This window comes from Sceloporus occidentalis, unplaced genomic scaffold (assembly GCF_023333645.1).
Source record: "Sceloporus occidentalis isolate IW3139 unplaced genomic scaffold, rSceOcc1.0.p SCAF_6, whole genome shotgun sequence".
Lineage (NCBI taxonomy): Eukaryota > Metazoa > Chordata > Lepidosauria > Squamata > Phrynosomatidae > Sceloporus > Sceloporus occidentalis.
In genome coordinates, this window is record NW_028316986.1 from 141892377 (window position 1) to 141912902 (window position 20526).

The window sequence follows — 20526 nt, forward strand, 5'->3', positions numbered from 1 at the left end:
CCTGGGAGGGGAAGAGAGGGGAAGTGGGGCAGCCAGGGTTTCCCCAGCCAGACTACTTCCCCAAGAGGCGCTTCTACCTCTATTGGACCAGATTAAGGATGGAAGCAGAAAAGGGCGCACAGACAGCCTTGTTGCAGAGGGGGAAGATAGGACCCAGGAGAAGAAGGAGGAGAAGAGAAGAGGAGGTGGGCGTGGCAAAGAAAAGGTGGCCGAGCGAGGCGGCTTCGGAGGCGCTGATTGGACGGCGGGGAGCCAATAGGGGCTCACTCGAAGGGAGGGGGAGGAAGAGGAGGAGAAGAAAGAAAAAGGAGGAGGGAGGGAGGGAGCGAGGAGGAGAAGCCACGCCCCTTCTCCCTCCCTCCCTCCCTCCCTGGCGCCCAGTTGCTCCCCCTTTCGGTTGTTTTGGGAAGTGCAGACCCTGAGCGGAGAAAGGGAGAAGGGCTCTTGTCCCAGGAAAGAAGGAGAAGGAGGAGGAGGAGGAGGAGCCTTCATCAGCCCCCCTCAAACCTCCCCTCCTCCTCCTCCTCCTCCTCCTCTTAGGGAACTTGGAGGAAAGAGAGAGACACAGAGAGAGAGGAGCAAAGGCGCCCTGAAAGAAGAAGAGGAGGAGGAGGAGGAGGAGGAGGAGGAGAGGAGAGCTCTGTCGGCCAAGGGGCGGGATTGAGCAGGACACACACGAAAGAAAGAGAGGAGTGTGAGAGAGAGAGAAAGAGAGGGCAACATAGACAAAGAAAGAGAAGAGTGTGTGTGTGTGTGTGAGAGAGAGAAAGAGACAGTGAGCTGGGGTTATCCCCCAGTGTGTTTGTGTGTGAGAGATAGGGAAGTGTGTGTTGTGTGTGAGAGAGACAGACGGGTTTCTCTCGCTCACACACTCGCACACACGCATACAACACACACGAGAGTGTTGTTCGTGCGCGAGACACACCATTGTGTGTGTTTTGTGTGTGTCTCTCTCTCTCTCTTGCTTCTCTCACACACAAGTGTGTTGTCTGTGCGTGAGACACACACTTGTGCGTGTGTTTCTCTGCGTGTGTATGTGTGAGAGAGAGGCGAGGTCTTTCTTACAGAGAGAGAAAAGTGTGCGTTTTGTGTGTTGTGTGAGAAAGAGAGACACGCAACGCTCCCACAAGTGTGTTGTGTGCGCGCGTGTGAGACAAAAAAGAGACAGCCTGGTCTCTCTCTCTCTCTCTCTCTCTCTCTCTCTCTCTCATATACACGCAAGTCTGTTGTGTGTTGTGAGAGAGGAAGAGAAGAGACAGCCTGGTCTCTCTCTCTCTCTCATATACACGCAAGTCTGTTGTGTGTTGTGAGAGAGGAAGAGAAGAGACAGCCTGGTCTCTCACACTCACACAACTGTTTTGTGTGTGAGAGAGAGACACACAATTGTGTCTGTGTGTGAGAGAGAGAGAGAGGTAGGCCAACAGACACAGAGAGAAAGAAGTGTGTGTGTCAGAGAAAGAAAGCACCACTCTCTCTCTCTCTGTCACACAGACACAGAGGGAGGGAGAAGAGTGTGAGTGTGTGTGTGTGTGTGTGTGTGTGCGCCAGGAGAGCGGGGCCAGGCTGGCCGTGTGAGGGAACGGGGGACCCCCTCTCCCTCTCCCCGTCGCCGGCGATGTTCCACTGCATCCCTCTCTGGCGGTGCAACCGTCATGTGGAGCTGATCGACAAGCGCCACTGCTCCCTGGCCGCCGTCCCCGACGACATCTACCGCTACAGCCGCAGCCTCGAGGAGCTCCTGCTCGACGCCAACCAGCTCAGAGAGCTCCCCAAGGTCAGCCTCTTGGCCGGACCCCTCTTTTAGAGATGGTTTGCCCCGCTTTGGGATAACTCCGCACCTGAGTGGGCGGAACCATTATAGGAATACGGGGGAGGAAGACCCCCATCCTCAGCGCCTTCCTGGGCCAACAGGACTTGGCCGGACACCCCTCCTTTAGAGATGGTTTGTCCCGCTTTGGGATAACTTCACCTGAGTGGGCGGAACCATTATAGGAATAGGGGGCAGAAAGAAAGAGAACCCCCCCCCCCCCATCCTCAGCGCCTTCCTGAGTGAACTCGGTTGCCACAACATGGCTGGGTCAATAGGACTTGGCTGGACCACCCCCCTCTTTTAGAGATGGTTTGTCCCACTTTGGGATAACTCCGCACCTGAGTGGGCGGAACCATTATAGGAATAGGGGGCAGAAAGAAAGAGAACCCCCCCCCCCCCCATCCTCAGCGCCTTCCTGAGTGAACTCGGTTGCCACAACATGGCTGGGTCAATAGGACTTGGCTGGACCACCCCCCTCTTTTAGAGATGGTTTGCCCCGCTTTGGGATAACTCCGCACCTGAGTGGGCGGAACCATTATAGGAATACGGGGGAGGAAGACCCCTCTCCCTCAGCCCCTTCCTGGGTCAACAGGACTTGGCTGGACCACCCCCCTCTTTTAGAGATGGTTTGTCCCGCTTTGGGATAACTTCACCTGAGTGGGCGGAACCATTATAGGAATAGGGGGCAGAAAGAAAGAGAACCCCCCCCCCCCATCCTCAGCGCCTTCCTGAGTGAACTCGGTTGCCACAACATGGCTGGGTCAATAGGACTTGGCTGGACCACCCCCCTCTTTTAGAGATGGTTTGTCCCGCTTTGGGATAACTCCTCACCTGAATGGGCGCAACCATTATGAGGGTGGAGGGGGGGAGAAAGAAAGAGACATTCCCATCCTCTGAGGGTGCATCACATCCCAGAAACCCCAGCCAATTTACACAACAGTCAAGGATTCTGGGAGCTGAAGTCCAAAAGAAATGGAGGACCAAAAGGTTGAGAACCATTGATCTACACCTGTGATTCCCCAAAACAGTGCTCTTCCAGGTAGTTTTGGACTCCATTTCCCAGAATCCAAGGCTATTGGCCAAGGTGGCAGAGGCTTCTGGGAGCTGTAGTCCAAAAAACCTGGATGTTGTTGTTGTTGTTGTTGTTGTTGATATTATACTCATCCCTCCACATTTGCAGCTTTGACACTTGCAGATTTGATTAATGTGTTCTCTCTAGGAATATCTAGGTCCTCCAGTGCAACTCTATGGCCAACTTTAACTCAAGGTTGCCCTGAAGGACCTAGAGATTGCTAGAGAGGACACTCTACTAGGCCTTTGTAGCTCCTCCAGCGCAGTTATATGGTCAGTGTCTGGCAAATGTTGGCCACAGAGTTGCCCTGGAGTTGGACCTAGAGATCCCTAGAGAGGACACTCTACTAGGCCTTTGTAGCTCCTCCAGCGCAGTTATATGGTCAGTGTCTGGCAAATGTTGGCCACAGAGTTGCCCTGGAGTTGGACCTAGAGATCCCTAGAGAGGACACTCTACTAGGCCTTTGTAGCTCCTCCAGCGCAGTTATATGGTCAGTGTCTGGCAAATGTTGGCCACAGAGTTGCCCTGGAGTTGGACCTAGAGATCCCTAGAGAGGACACTCTACTAGGCCTTTGTAGCTCCTCCAGCGCAGTTATATGGTCAGTGTCTGGCAAATGTTGGCCACAGAGTTGCCCTGGAGTTGGACCTAGAGATCCCTAGAGAGGACACTCTACTAGGCCTTTGTAGCTCCTCCAGCGCAGTTATATGGTCAGTGTCTGGCAAATGTTGGCCACAGAGTTGCCCTGGAGTTGGACCTAGAGATCCCTAGAGAGGACACTCTACTAGGCCTTTGTAGCTCCTCCAGCGCAGTTATATGGTCAGTGTCTGGCAAATGTTGGCCACAGAGTTGCCCTGGAGTTGGACCTAGAGATCCCTAGAGAGGACACTCTACTAGGCCTTTGTAGCTCCTCCAGCGCAGTTATATGGTCAGTGTCTGGCAAATGTTGGCCACAGAGTTGCCCTGGAGTTGGACCTAGAGATCCCTAGAGAGGACACTCTACTAGGCCTTTGTAGCTCCTCCAGCGCAGTTATATGGTCAGTGTCTGGCAAATGTTGGCCACAGAGTTGCCCTGGAGTTGGACCTAGAGATCCCTAGAGAGGACACTCTACTAGGCCTTTGTAGCTCCTCCAGCGCAGTTATATGGTCAGTGTCTGGCAAATGTTGGCCACAGAGTTGCCCTGGAGTTGGACCTAGAGATCCCTAGAGAGGACACTCTACTAGGCCTTTGTAGCTCCTCCAGCGCAGTTATATGGTCAGTGTCTGGCAAATGTTGGCCACAGAGTTGCCCTGGAGTTGGACCTAGAGATTGCTAGAGAGGACACTCTACTAGGCCTTTGTAGCTCCTCCAGCGCAGTTATATGGTCAGTGTCTGGCAAATGTTGGCCACAGAGTTGCCCTGGAGTTGGACCTAGAGATCCCTAGAGAGGACACTCTACTAGGCCTTTGTAGCTCCTCCAGCCCAGTTATATGGTCAGTGTCTGGCAAATGTTGGCCACAGAGTTGCCCTGGAGTTGGACCTAGAGATCCCTAGAGAGGACACTCTACTAGGCCTTTGTAGCTCCTCCAGCGCAGTTATATGGTCAGTGTCTGGCAAATGTTGGCCACAGAGTTGCCCTGGAGTTGGACCTAGAGATTGCTAGAGAGGACACTCTACTAGGCCTTTGTAGCTCCTCCAGCGCAGTTATATGGTCAGTGTCTGGCAAATGTTGGCCACAGAGTTGCCCTGGAGTTGGACCTAGAGATCCCTAGAGAGGACACTCTACTAGGCCTTTGTAGCTCCTCCAGCGCAGTTATATGGTCAGTGTCTGGCAAATGTTGGCCACAGAGTTGCCCTGGAGTTGGACCTAGAGATCCCTAGAGAGGTGTCCTCTCAGGTTAAAACTTGGCGTTTTTTGTCATATTGCGGTTTTTCCACATTCACTGGGGTCTTCTGCCCCTAACCCTATGGAGGGACAAATGTATTATTATTATTATTATTATTATTATTATTATTATTATTATATTTATTTATATTCCGCCTTCTTCCCAGTATAGGGTCTCAAGGCAGCTAACAAAATTTTAAAAAGTCTTAAGATAAAACAGTATGAAAAATTAAAAATACAGAATTAAAAAAAACAATTTCAAAGGATTAAAAACGTTACATTTAAAAAAATTTAAAACTTCTTTTTTTAAAAAAAAAGCTTGGGAATCATTGCTCTACCACTTTACTCTATGGCTGCATCGACACCGCAGAAATAATCCACTTCGACACCACATTAATTGCTATGGCTTGCTGCTATGGAATCCTGGGAAGGAATTCCTGAGGGGAGGTGGGAAAGCAATAAAATTTATTATTACCATCATCATTATTATTGATATTGTTATCATTATTATTATTATTATTATTGTATCACCTAAGCTCTCTGACAGAGAAGGATGACTGTTCCCAGATTTCATAGGATGGAGCCATGGCAGTTAAAGTGGTGTCAAACTGGACTATTTCTGCAGTGGAGATGCAACTTAAATACATGACTATAATGTAGTTTGACACTTCCTTCGCTGGCACGGCTCCGTCCTATGGAATCCTGGGATTTGTAGTTTTGGGAGGCACTAGCACTCTTTGGCAGAGAAGGCGAAAGACCTTATAAAACTATAAATCCTAGGGTACCATAGGATGGAGGTACAGCACTTAAAGTGGTTTCAAACGGCATCATTTCTACACTGTAGACACACCCTGATTGAGGAAGGCAGTGTGGCTTTGCAAAACTTTTGAATAGGGAACGGTGGTGGGTGAATGAATGGCCAGTGAATGGAGACTTTCTGGCTCTGTCTGTTAGCCAGGCTGCTTATTCTCCAACTCTTGGCAATTCAAATCAAATCAAATCTGCATAAGAGCCATGTCCTAACCGCAAAGTAGGACAAAGCACCTCAAAACGTAGGACAGTCAAGAAAAAAAAAGTAGGGCGTTACCAAATAAAAAGCTAAAAACACTCCTATAAATATAAATTCATGCTTCTTAGCCATGCTCAAAATGGGGGACATTTTGGAACTCTTCCTGGAGACAAGGCTTGAAATGTAGGACACGTCCTGGAAAAGGACGCCCAGTCACCCTGTCAAGAGCGTGCTCAGATCTGTGCCTTGCTTGCAGCTCTCAAGATGCCCCCTTCCCTGTGCAGGTTTCGGTGGCAATCCCAGTATCCCCATTCCCTCGCCCATTTGGCAACTTAGAGATGGAGGCAAGCAGTTAGGTGAGGGAGGGAGAAGGGACCGAAAAAACATCTGCCTCCACCTTGGCGCCAGCCTGCCTGCCAACAGCCCCAAGTCTCAAGTCTTGCAAGACCTGCTTTTCCATTCATGTGACAAACCAGTTGCTTGCTGTTTTGTTTTTTGGTTTTAAATAAAAGCCAGAAAAGGAAAAAAAAAGACAAACTAAAAGGCTCCAGGGCTGGCGACAGCCAACCACAGGTTTACACAGCGTCAACTTGAGCAACCCATATACAGGTAGAATTTAAAGACATGGCCGTATTAAATTTGGAAAATCAGTATATCAAGGGATCTCGCAGTACCTTTGAGACTAAGTGGAAGATGGAGAAGTTGGTAGCACTTCTATCTCTCAGTTAGTTTCAAAAGGGGCTGCAAGATCCCTTTGCATACTATATATTCAAAAAGAATGGTGCAAAACTAAATATGAACAGCTTTACTTTTGCACTATTCTTTTTGAACCACTCAATAGTTATAGGGGGATACTAGGAACCAGGCTTGGGGACAATTTCGTGTCTCAAAATGTCTCAGCTGGCTACACTGGCTGAGCTACTGTGGAAGTTGTAGTTACCACAATCACATTATCTTTAGGTGCAGTCAGTGGGCCCCGAAAGGAAGTTATCGTCCAAAATCAACTTTTCTAAACTTTGATCTGGTTGCATCCGCGCTGCAGAATTAATCCAGTTGGACACCACTTTCACTTCCATGACTCAATGCTGTGGAATTCCAGGATCTGTATTTTTGTGGAGCTATTTAGCCGTCTCTGTCAGAGAGAAACAACAATTCCCAGGATTCCATAGCATGGAGCCCAATGGCAGTTGAAAGCAGTGTCATCCTGGATTATTTCTGCAGTGTGGGTGCAGCCCTGAAGGACAATATTCTCCCATATGAAGCTTGCTTATACCGTATTTTGAAACTTGTCCGGTGTGGAACTGCTTTACAACTGAGACCAGGTTCCCTCACTGCTCCTTGTTTTCTTTTCCGACCAAGTTCTGGTATTGAAGCTCTGCTTCTGTTTGGCTCGAAGGAGTTTTAACTGGTTGGCAACTATTTGTTCTGTTATTATGTATTACTAATGGTGTATTTCATTTTAAAACATATTTTAATTGTGTTGGTTTTATTTGGATTTAATTACCCTTTGCTGCTGTGAGGGCCATTTGTTTGGCAGAAAAGCAAGACGTAAAAAGTGAGGTATGTAGCATTTTGCTGTTGTTCGGCAGTCTGTCTGGTTATTCAGCATGAGCGTATGGACCATCCGAAGAGTCAGTTTTGCAACTTCTCTGGAGTTTTGCAACTTATAGTAATCCTGAACAGTAGTCCTAAGACAATCATCATCAGTGTATTTGTGGATCTGGCTCATCCTGTGATGATGAGTGCTGCAGTGTCCAGTCACAAGGGTCACACAAGTTGCTTACTGTTGTCGCCAGTTGTATCTGTTGATCACACCGTCCCATGCATCCATGAATATGCATGACTTGGATTTGCATTGTGAGAGAGAACTAGTGTGTGAGTAATTCTCCCCTGATGCAAAGACTATTGTAAACACTGTTTACAAGCATTTCCACAGAGTTTAGATTTTAAAATGTGCACATGGTACAAATGGAACAAGGCACGCAAACTCATATTGACTGGGTCCCAGGTCAAATAGCCTATCCATTCCTTCCTGACATAACAGGGGAAGTCTGGTGTATTGCCTGCATATATACGAACAATATAGGCGAACATTAGACGCCACAGTTGTGTCCCTGTGTGTTGCTTCACTAATCATACCAGCGATTCTCAAGCTGGTCTTTAGATGTGAACGAACGTGTAGCCACAAAACATTCTTCATGACCTCAAGTCTGCCTCCTCCCACCACTAATGGTTTTCCTTATTGCAGTTCCTTCCTTTTTCTTAAACTATGTGTCCACATATCTACGATGTATTGCTCCTGGGATGGTGAATCTGAATCCTGTGGTAGTACTGAATATTCAGCTGCTTCGGAAACAAAGCAGTTTGTAGTGCGCTTTCTGGGAGGGAAGGAAAAGTGACTGGTAGGGCTGCTGGGAAGTCCCACGCAGGCGATAATGGAGAACTGAGAGGTTGCGTCCCCAGCTCAGTGGCAAATTGCCCAAAGACAAGGAAGATGGAAAGTCCGGAAATGTCACAGCAGTAACAGGAATCTGAAGGAAAGCGTAGGTGGAATATGAAGCTTGAGGAAAAGGGCAGAGGAGGAAGGTTACTGAGGCAAGGTGTGGCTGAAGAAACCTTACGGATGAGGAAGAGCAGTGTGTGGTGGCATGGCAGGGAGAGGCGTTCCAGAGTGTTTGCTCAAGAGCAGTTGATAAGGTGGCTGTAGACTTGGAGCAAAGCAGGCTGAGACCAGGGAATCAAGAGTGTCGGGGAAATGCAGGTGGTTGCCAATACAAGAGAAAGAAACAGGATTAGAGCAAGGGCCTGGAGATCAGAGGGACTATTTGATGGGGACAGGTGAGAGGGTGGGGAGGAGCATTAGGATCCGAGTTCTAGATTGTTGAAGCCACAGCTGGTATAATTTCCACACCTACGGCTTTATGATCTAATAATCCCAGGGTAATAAAAGGACGCAATGGCTTAGTGGTTAAGACGCTGATTCAGATGATCGCAAGGTCAATGGGTTAGCAATTTTGAGACCCAAGTGCCGTGTGACGGAGTGAGCTCCCATCATTAGTCCCAGCTTCTGTTGATCTTAGTAGTTCGAAAGCATGCAGAAGTGCAATGGGATAAATAGGTGCCACTTCAGTGGGAAGATAACAGTGTCGTGTGCAGTCAATCTGGCCACATGACCCACAGAGTAGTCTCTGACAATGCTGCTTCTCTGGATCAGTAACAGAGATGAGCATCACCCCAGTTGGAACCCACTAGACAAACTTGTCAAAAGGAAATCCTTACCTTTAATAAAGGCAACGACATGTGAAAAATTGAATTCCTCTCCCATTGATTTGAACTGAACAGTGGGTTCTTTGGTCACAGACTCTCTACTGATTTATATTGGAGTGGCATGCATTTCTACTTCATGCCCTGGCCCTGTGTGACAGAAGAAGGATGTGATGAAGGGGCAGGGGCACAACATCACTTGCAGGGCAATAGAATGGGTCTTGCACGGATGGATTTTTCCATCACTCCTGCTGCTTTGCCACTCTTCAAGCATTTGCTGCTTCCCCCCTCCTCACTTTATTATTATTATTATTATTATTATTATTATTATTATTAACCTTTATTTATGAAGCGCTGTAAATTTAGCAGTGCTGCCATAAGGCTGTGGATAAGACCACCTTTCATAAAATCATTGAACTGTAGAGTTGGAGGTAACCTCAAGGGTTGTACTTCTGTCATTTTGGCATGTGCATAATAATCCCCCTACAAAATTTGTCTTGTAATTTTAGTCCAAACACACTGCAGAAATAATCCAATTTGAGGCTGCTTTAACTGCCCTGGCTCAGTGCTAGGGAATTCTGGGAACTGTGTTTTGTGAGACATTTTACCTTCTCTGTCAGAGAGCTCTGGTTCCACAATAAACTACAATTCCCAGGGCTCCCTAGCCCTAAACCAGGGCAGTTAAAGCGGTCTCAAACTGGATTTATTTCTGCAGAGTGTTTTGGACCTTTGTGTTGAAATTATATGTATGGAGCAGTCCTAAGAGATTGCCCTTACTCTCAGCATTTGGGATGGGGAGAGAGGAGTTAAATGGCACATAATCATCAACTTGTGTTTTGATAATTTCATTACTGCTTTTGGACATGGAAAAATCTTGTCTACCTCAACACCTAAACGTTTGAAAATGTTAAATTTAATAAATGTCTTTAAAAAGTGTCCCTGTATATTGGGAATTGAGGTGGATTGGTTTTAGGTGAGCTTTGTGGCTCATTCTGGTAAGATTCTAAACATTTTGTAGACTGTCAAGCTATCTAAGCTCTCACGAGTCTTGTCCCTTTTGTGTTAACTGTATTTATTTTGTACCTAGGGCTTTGAATGCTTATACTTCAAATATAGTATTGCTTTCTTTGTTCAATTAAGACTGGTGAGACTCAGGTTCAAATCTCCATCTAGTTAAAAAGCTCGCGACGCGACTGGTGGGCCCATCATCGTTTCCCATCCTAACTCACCTTACATGGTTCTTGTGAAGATAAATTGGGAGTGGAGAACCATATACGCTGCCTTTTGCTCTTAGGAGGAAAGGCGTAATAAGAGATGAGTAATCCAGTTGTTTTGGTTGTGTTAACCTTGGTGTCCAGGATTGGTCTGTTGACTTTGATTAGGGGAGTGTGCCTTGGATTAGAAAGAGGCTTTTAATGAGCTGCTTCCACTTTATCATCAGCACTGCAGAAAACTGAACCAGATTAATGTGTTTTAGCATTCTGAACTGTTTTAATGTATACTATTTGTAAGCACTTTTCTCTTTTAAATTACATTTTATTCTTTTAATGAGTGATGTGTTTTAATACAATACTAGTTTAATTCCATTTTAATGCCCACTTTTCTGTGTTTTAGTTGTATTGTTTTTCAGTTCGTAATCGTAATTTCTTTTAAGGGGGAAAGCAGGATATAAATAAATATAACAACAATAACTACCACTACTGCTCTGTTCTGTCTGGCAAGCAAGCTGAGCCAGTGCTCTTTAATTACTGTCAAAAATAGGCTCCATGCACAAAAGCACCAGAAAGTGTAAAATGGCCAATAAAAACTTGTTAGTAGCAGGCCAGTAGACTCCTCTGAAATCTTCTCTTTAAATTGATTTAATCTAAAACACTGAAATCCACATTCATCTTCCTTTTTAGGAAGAAATGGAATGCCAGAGCAATCCATATGTAAGTCTCCTTCTGTCATAATTTAAATCTCTTGGATTGGATTGAATGTTTTATTTATGCGGATAGGAGGCTTGAGGCCAGAGGAATTAAAATAAAATGAAAAAGATAAAACTTAACCAGGGGTCTATCTAGTTCAGGGATGGACGAGTTTTTTACCTGCCCCTGGAACCCACCAAGGGCCTCAGCAAACCGCACTGGAAAAGGAAGAAGGCTATTTTTGACTTTTGAAAGGTGCAAGAGAGATCCTTACCTTGTTTAATATATCACAAGTGTGTGTGTCTGTGTGGGTATGTTTGTTTGTGTTGGGGTGGGGGAGAAGGATTATCTGGGAATCCAGGAGTGGCCAAGGATACACAGATGGCATGAACTTCATAGGTCTCATGATTCCCATCCCTGATCTAGCCAGTGACATCTACTCTGACTGTTTCTAGTTCTGCAAAGTCACTGATAATGGGCCCGTACCAACAGGCCAAAATAAAGCTGCTTCAGGTCACTTTGGAGGTATGCTGTTTAAACGACACATGCATCTTAAGAGGCCAGAAGCTGCGCCAGAGCTGCACTTCAGTCCTTAGGACTGCAACGTGGCTTTGGCATGGCTTCTGGCCTCTTTGGACACATGCATCATTTAAACAGCATGCCCCCAAAGTGATCCGAAGCAGCTTTATTTTGGTCTGTCTGTATGGGCTTAATGACTCCCACTTTACTAGAGAGAGAGGGGAGAGTTTATCACATGGGAGGGATTCTGTGCAAAAATGGGATTTAAAGTGAAAAAAAACCATGCAAAAGTGGATTTATTATCAGATAACATCCGGGTTAACCCAGCTTTAACCTGGAGAGAAAGTAGGAAAGACATGCAAAAGCACAATTGATTTTCAGATGATGTCACTGTTAAGGTGCATTAACGTGTCAAGCCCAGAAGTAAAGAGAAATGGTTTTGTCGACTTTCTAGCCGGTTTAATGTTGTGTTAAACCCAATGTGTCTGAAAATCAATCATGCTTTTGTGTGTCTTCTTAGGGTTTTTTTTTTGGGGGGGGGGTTAAATCCTGTTTTAAATCTCATTTCTGGACGGGATGCCTCCTGTGTGATAAATTCCAGAGCCAGAGAGGAACAATTGACATGAGCCATTATGATTAAAGCATTGCTATCCCATTGAGCTGTGACTGAGCCCTGAGGGTAGTGTTTGTTTTTCCATAACAAAATAAAAAGGGATGAAGCCCTTCTCCAGTTACACCAGTATTCTGACCTAAAATCCTCTGGGCACAGATCTTGCCAAAGTGGTTCGTCAGGTCATCAAGCCACCCTTTTTTGAGGGGTGCAGCTGTTTCTTTGGTTGCATCTGCACTGCAGAAAGAATACAGTTCGGCTCCGCTTTAAGTGCCATGGCTCAATGCTATGGATTCCAGGGAATTGTACAGTAGTTTGTTGTGGCACCAGAGCTCTCTGACAGAGAACGCTGAATGTCTTACGACCTATGACGACCCTATGGATGAGACATCTCCCTGTCATCCACTGTTCTGCTTAGGTCCTGCAAACTCATATCCGTGACCCCTTTAATAGAGTCCATCCATTTAGCATGCAGCCTTTCTCTCTTTCTACTTCCCCCCACCTTCCCTAGCATTATTGTTTTTTCCAGTGAGTCCTCCCTTGTCATGATGTGCCTGAAGTATGACACCCTCAGTTTTGTCATCTTGGCTTCCAGGGTGAGTTCTAGTTTGATCTGATCTAGGCCCCATTTCTTTGTCTTTTTAGCTGTCCATGGCATCCTCAGCACTCTTCTGCAGCACCACATCTCAGATCTTGATTTTCTTCCCATCTTATTTCTTAACTATCCAGCTCTCACATCCATACATTGTAATAGGGAATACAATGGTTTGATTGATTCTAACATTTGTGTTGTATTGCATATCTTTGCATTTTAGGATCTGTTCTAGTTCTTCCATAGCTGTCCTCTCCATTCTTAATCTTCTGATTTCCTGGCTGCAGTCCCCATTTCTATCAGTGTTTGATCTCAAGTATGAGAATTCTTTTACTATATGTATTTCTTCATTGTCTAGGTTGTCTAGCCTGCTTTTGCACTTTCTTCCTTGATCTTCCTTACTAATCGTACTGTAGGTATATAATAATCTGTTTACAGGGGCACTTCAGACATGACAGTGAAATACGGCACAAGGTTGTGATGTGATGTCTAAATTGACAATCATGGTTTGTAACTGGCTAGCATCCCAAAATAAATGACTGTGGCCCAAAGTGGATGTCTAGACCATACTTTGTGATAATGTAGCCAAAGCAGTCCATGCACTTGTAACTTCCCAGTTTGTACTCTACATAGAGCTGTCCTTGATGACAGCTTGGAAACTGCAGCTGGTGAAAATTGCAGCTGCTAGATTGTTGACTTGAACATTATATACAAATGCCATATAACACATTTTAAAGGAATAGCACTGGCTTCGTAAGAGACCTTGAAGGGCGGCCCCCCTTGCCACACTCTTTGCAAAAAGGGTGCACCTCCAGTCTGAATTCATGGTGTTGTTAATGATATCTAAAGACTTTAAAAATGCTTAGGACATTACTCTTCTCCATAGCCACCCACCCACCCACCCCTGCCCAAGAAATGAGATCAGTTGTAGCTGTGAGAAGAGGCAGAAGAGGGCCTTCTCTCTGTGACACTCCAGTTATGGAATACCTTCTCTTTGAAGGCCTGATTGACGAATGATTGATGCCAGCACTGAAAATGTGGCTGTTCATTAAAACGTTTGAGGCCTAATTGATTTTACACTAACCCTCATATGTGCATGGTTTTAAATAATACAATACTATTTTACCAGTTTTAATCTGCCTTTTTTTGAACTTGTTAAATTGTTTGTTATAATTTTTTAGCCTTTTAAAATAATGTTTATTGTTTATGCTGTTTTAAATTAGACAGGTTGATTTTGGTGCATGTCACCCTGAGATCTTTAGCTAGTGGGTGGGGTATAAATAATACATTAATAAATTTAATGCATTAATTAATAAATCTGACATCTCTCTCATGCATAAAAGGGGCAGTAGAGTATGTGCCTTTCATAGCCTGTACAAGGCACACCTTCACATATTGGTTTCTGGATCCCACAGGATTCCAGAACACGTGGAAGCTATTATTTGTAGAAGCCTTATATATATTTGGATTGGGGTTATCATCTGTGGCCCTTCTGCCTTGGTGCATGTGTGGAGATTCCTTCACACGAATAACATAAAAGAGCTTTGTTGTGAAGCTCAAACTAAGAAAAGAATCAAAATTATCTCTCTTCCGCTTCAGAAGCTGTTTGATCGTGGAGGTAGAACCAAATGCTGAGCAGGTAGAAGAAAACAGTTTTAAACCATAGTTTGCCTGTCGCATATGGAAAAGCGGCACTGCTTTGGGTTCTTGACTCTAGCTAACTACGAAAGATAACTTGGTAGATTGTCTGAATCCAACTAACACAATTGATACTTTCTTACACTTTTATCTGACCTTTCAAGAGTTCCTTTGGGTATATATCATTTCCGTTTTACAGAGCTTAATGGTAAATAATTTGTCAAAGCAAATTACTTTACAGGAAGTGTTTCCAGGAGCGGAAGACCTCTTTGAATCCAGATCACTTTTCAGCACTATGCCTAAGTTAATTGGTTCTTACTTCTCAGCTGCCCAAGTAAATAGTGCAGTTCTGTTTGAAGAATATTTACCCAAATTCAGCCAAACTTTCAGTTTATAGGCATTGGGATGAAATGCCACAGCACGATTACTTTTTTTATTTGGCTGCATTCTGCCTTTTTGAAATTTACTTTTCATCTCCTCTATGAACACTCTTTTCTGTTGTGATGGGAGATAATGCAGTTCATTGAGTATTTAGCATTACCTGTATCTAATATCTGGTTATATCTCAGTTACTTGTTTTTAAAGTTCAGAAGAGAAACCTGTTTTTTCTCATTCCTGATTTTTTCTTAGAGCAAACCGATTCAACCCAGGGCTTGGTAAATTACCTTTGGACTATAACTGATTATAGTGGCTGAAGAATTCTGGGAGTTGTAGTAAGTAACTTGGCCAAGCATTTGGTATTGATATAAGGGCGTTTGTATGGATCTGAAACCTGAAATTCTCAGTATGTTGAGTGAACTACAAGATTCGTTGGAAGTCTTGAAACTGGTAGGAAGACACATATGTAAGCGTAGTGTGTATATAGGCTCAGTTGACCTATGATCAATTATTTTATCACCAGCTCTTCAATTCATCCCCTAGCTACTCTTTCATCATCTACTGCAATAATCTGATCTGAAGTATCTAACAAATTGATAAAGAACTGTGTGGGAGGTGTGAACATGTTTTAAAGATTATCTAAATAATCAGCCTCCTGGGAGTATGTTGGCTTGTATAAATGCAGAAGAAATGGCAGTGCATTGCGATAGGAGGAAAATTAAATGGTTAATTGGAAGAAGAAAAAGAAGGGGGCAACATAAACCAGAGGTGGACACCTGTCAGGAAATGGGAGCTGTATTGGCTTCCCAGGATCCCTTGGAGGGCAACTCCCTTGCCATAACCTCTGCAAAAAAATTCAAACAATGTTTTGTTTGATGACATCTGAGGGGAGGTCAGGTTTTGCCATTTTTAAAATTTCCCTGTGCATAGGGGTGACTAGGCCTAGAAGAGAATTTTTTAGAAAACAGGAGGTGACTCAGAAGGCAGTCCTACTCCTTGTTTTTTTAGAAAGGCCCTTTCTGGGCCTAAAGTCTCCCAGGGGAGCAAAACAACAACAACAACGACAAACCCCAACCAGATTGCCACCCCATACTCCCTGGAGGGCATTGGAGCATGTGGGGAATGTTTTGAGGATTTTTTTTTTCACCTGGTGACCACAAAAAACCCTGGGGGCTGCATATAGCTGTGGGCCAGAATTTGCTCACATCTGATGTAAACTCTCTAGGGATGTTATCACACAGGGAGCTATGTGCGTCCATCACCAAAATGGTTAAAGTAGTGGCATCCCAGAAAAGCAAGTCCATTTGCTAATGGTTATCACACACAAGAGCACAACAAGGGGTTAAAGGCAAATTAGTTAATGTCAGATTCGAATTTGGGTATCAAAAGGAGACAAATCCCCATTGCTCACTTAGAAATACCTTTTCTGCGCATATTCAAAACTGTCAATTCCACAAGTGCACACACACACACACACACACACACACACACATGCTGTGGGAAGGGGAGATCCTCTTTGTCCCCAAAGCCCCAGAAACTGTGTGAGAGGGAGGCAGAATGATGCTGCTCTTTGCAAACTCTGTAAAATCACAAAGACAGACAGACACACACAGAGAAAAGAGAGGGCCTGTATGATTCCACAGAGGGCTGATCTTCCCCGATGTCCTCCTTTTCCAGGGCATGTCCTCCATTTCTTCCTCCTGTCCTGGAAGAATGCCAACAGTCCTCTCCCTCTGCCTTCTCCCAGCAGCTGTGCCCTTTATTAGAGGAGGAAAAGTAGCCAGGGAGCTTAAAGAGGGGAGTGTGTGCGTATATCCCTTTAAGGGATGAGAGCATTCTCCCTCTTTGGCACAGCAAGGCACCGTGGGAAACAAAGTCATCTGAGGCTTGCTTTCCACACGGCTGGCTTTAAGTGAAGGGAGTCAATTCGTATGCAAAATGGAAATGTAAATCCAGTAGTTTTGTGAATTTATTTATTTCTTGATTGATCTCATATTCTCCCTGCAATCTCTTCTGATTGCATGCAGTGTCATGTGAAAAGCAGCTGCGAATTTGTCCCTAAACCGTGGATGACCCTGCATTGGCCCCACTTTAAACTTCCAATTTTGCCCCATGTGATAACGTCCTAGAACATGTTGGGAGTACTAATGTCATGTATAGTGTAATACATTGTTTTTATGCAGGAAAAGACTGATTATACATCTGTACTACTGTATATCTATCAGTGTATGGAGTGATGCACATGGCTATGAGTACCTGTTCTACAAGAAAGTTTGATCTGTTTAGGAAATACATAGCAGAAGTGGCTCCCATCTTTCCCAACCAGGTGCTCTGAAAATGTCTACAACTTTCATGATCCCCCAGTGGGCAAGGTCAGTTTGGAGCACATCAAATTGGGGGAAGGCTGCATCAGATGTTTTGTACATTTAAACCAGATACTTAATTTATGTGTGAGGTGTGAGGCTTTGAACCAGGTAGGCACAGGTCTTCATGAGGCCCTACAAGGCTTTTGGAGCATGGCCCTTGGATATTCTGAAACTTGAAAAATGGGTTTGCCTCAAAGAGTAGCACTTTTGCATTTAAATAGGGCACAGAAGCTTGTAAACATCCCAATGTACTTGAAAATGGGGAAGAAAATGAAACTGCAAGTGGGTTTCTCCTTCCTCCCTTTCAGTGTAGCCACGGAGCATTAGAAAGTGCCCATCTTTAAATAACATCAAGTCATGTCCTGAAAGAAGGTGCCATTGTGTGCTTGTGTGAACTATATTTTGGTGAGTGTTTGGACATAATGAAAGCCTAGTTTTTATGCTTGTGGTTTTCTTTAAAAGAGAAATAAAACAATTTTGCCTAACAAGCGTTATTGCTGGAGTGGATGGCTTGTTGTTTGAGCCTTGGCTTTTGAAATATCTAGATTCTCTGGAACATCAGGTTTAAGACCTGGTGAGGCTGCAAGTTGCTGCGGTATGTAACTGATACTGTACTGTGAGTAAGACTTTATGCAAGTGAAACTAAATAATTGTAGTCAGTATGCTTGTGTGCTATCTTTATCTTTAAGAAGTTCAGCACCTTTTGTACATGTTTTTCTAGTGGTCTTTCAACTGAACAGCTTATTTGAACAGACCGGTTTAGCTTCCAGAATAGAGCTGTGTTGTGTGTCTTCAGAGCATTCTCAGCCTTCCTTCCTAACTTTGGGTTCCCAGAGGTTGTTTGAATGCCCTGAAGCTCCAGAAAGCATGGCTAATAGTGAGGGCTTGGAACCACTGCTGAAGGCCATTGCTGGGTTTGGATGCCACTTTTTTTTTGAATTTATAATTTCTATGAGATACTGACTTTGTCAGCTGTCCCTGAGATACAGAGGAAAATACCTTGCAATGGAAAGAGTGCCGGCCTTGTTGTCATCCTAATGTTGTTTTCACAGGTGATTAGTCACCTTTTGGCTCCTGTTCTTCTTGCAGGATGTTGTTGAGTTCTGCTGCGTTCCCACAGTAAGCATGGGATAATTTGCAGTGGATCCTGAGTTGGTCATGTGACAATTCCTCTATTGAAAGTATGCTTGGAAAAATGGAAGAACAAGCATTTTCCGTGTGGTGGGATATAAGAGGAGATGAAATATGCTTGTAGAGTGCATTCTTTCCAGGCATCCCAAACAAGTCAGTGGCAGCTATGTATTTCAAGTTACATTTGAGATGTTATGGTGAGGACTGTAACAATTGATGGGGATGTGTTGGTTTTTCTACTTGAATTTTCTGTAAAAATAAGAATGGTAGATCTCTAATCTCCTTATGTTTTTATTTTAATGTTCATGTTATAAGGCATTTTTCTAACTTTCAGCAATCCAAAACACATATCCTCAAATAAAAGGTAATAGGTACAGTCTAACGACACCTCATCTGAGCTTGGAAGCTAAACAGGGTCAGTACTTGTTAATACTTGGATGGGAGATTGCCAACAAATACAGTCCACCCTTCTCTTATGCGGGGGATCCATTCCAGACCCCCCCCCCCTCGTAAGAGAAAATATGCGGTTGCTCAATCCCCATTCAAACAAATGGAGATCGTGTCTATGGCGGCGCAGTGGTGGCGCGCCACGCGAGCGTGCCCCATTCATGTGAATGGGACGCTGCGCCCTGCGTGCTCCTACGCAGCTTTGAGCGTATGCTTGAGGACACACAGACAGACACACACAACTTGAACAATTACTTCTTTAAAAACAGATTTATGCTAGAGATGCTAACCAGCTAATTAAAGGATGCATTTATACTGGTTTACAAGATTTTTTTTCTGTGAGTTTTTAAATTTTTATACTGAGTATTAACATGGAAATAAGTAATTATTGTGTAGACCACTGGTTAACTGTTGTTCCACTCACTTGTCATTAAGTAATAGATCCTAGCATTATTCAAGGCAATATGAATCCATTTGATATAACTTTGATTGTAACCTAGATAGACAGAAATGCAGGTCTTCAGAAATATGACGAAACTCTGAATTTAGTTGTCAGGTCCTGTCATTCTTCTCTATTATTAAAATACAATGTCTTGACAGCCTTCTCTCTGTAAATCTGACATGGCAAACTGGATCTCAGACTTCTAAAATCAACATGGCCCAGGTCTGCACCCAGTTACACCCAATTGTTTTCAGTAATATATTATGACAAAGATTATTTATTGCTATAGAAAATGCATTTCTTCTGGTAGGACATTTCTTCTTAAGCTATCTGATGTTGTGGACTGCACTACTCCCGTAGTGAAAATAAGATGATACTTATTGCTTTATAACATTTTTTACATATTGTGTAATTTAAAAAAAACATATTTTACACGTTGTGTACATTTCTAAACATACTTTTTAAACATATTGTGTACATACTGTGCTATGGAGTGGTGCATATGACCTGTTCTGCAAGAAAAGTTGATCTGTTTAGGAAACACGTATTATAGAGGACAGTATGAAACCAGAAGGTATGACTTGAACACATGGATGGGGAATCTTTGGTATTCAAGATATTGTGATTTGGGCTCTCAGAAATCTCAAATGGCAAATGGGACATGTAGGCCAAAACTCTGAAGGGGCAAAGGTTCCCTACCACTGGCTTAATGGGTGGAACAGTGCAGAAAGAGTTTATAGGCTATGTAAACAGGATTACTATTGAAAGGCTTGTGAATCTAAAGAGTAATAATTAGCTGTGAGTGGTACAACTAAATATGTGCATAGCGATGACCCAGTAGAGCCAGTTTGCATGGGAGTTAATGGGAAATCCACTGTCATTATTTTTTCTGTGGTCCTTGTGCTGAGGTCTTCCTCTCCCACTTAGGTTTGCCTTTTTGTACAGAGGTAGTTAGCACCATAGTATGGGATATAAGTTCAGATTATATCCTCTGCTACTGCAGTAACAAAATAAAGCTTTGTAAGAGTCACACCTGCAGCTTGGGACACTGTTCTTTATAGGCTGTCCACATTCATATATGTGTGGCAAAACCATGGAGCTTAGCGTGTGTAAGTAAGAGTACCAAGCCCATCCCTCTTAACCTGTTTTTGCAATCTATGCATGTTTGGTTTCACCCAGAAGAGTAAGTTGTGTGTGAAAACCTTTGGGAAGAAAGATGCACTAACCAGGGTTGGCAGTGCAAACCAGGTTGGATTGAATCATGCTTTAAACCAAATGACTTCAAAAATATATTCCTGGTTTTTAAAATTGATTAGTGCAGTAAGGTACTGCACTTAGGGCAGATAAATAAAATGCACAGATATAGGATGGGGGACATCTGGCTGAATGAGACTACATGTGAAAGGGATCTGGGAGTCCAAGTAGACCACAAGTTGAACATGAGTCAACAGTGCAATGTGGCAGCTAACAAGGCCAAC

The 20526-nt window shown here is 44.0% G+C and overlaps 1 protein-coding gene across 2 annotated transcripts in view; it reads left to right on the forward strand.

Moving 5' to 3' along the window:
• Window positions 1–391: 391 nt before the first annotated feature.
• Window positions 392–20526, forward strand: part of LOC149311473 (leucine-rich repeat-containing protein 1) — a 118341-nt gene continuing 98206 nt past the window's right edge. Inside the window, exon 1 of one of the 2 annotated variants that reach the window (XM_089531130.1) lies at window positions 392–1774. In XM_089531130.1, coding sequence (XP_089387256.1) covers window positions 1616–1774 — 159 coding nt within the window. In that variant the 5' untranslated portion in view covers window positions 392–1615. The remainder of the gene's footprint in view (window positions 1775–20526) is intronic. The other variant, XM_089531129.1, reaches the window with a different exon arrangement.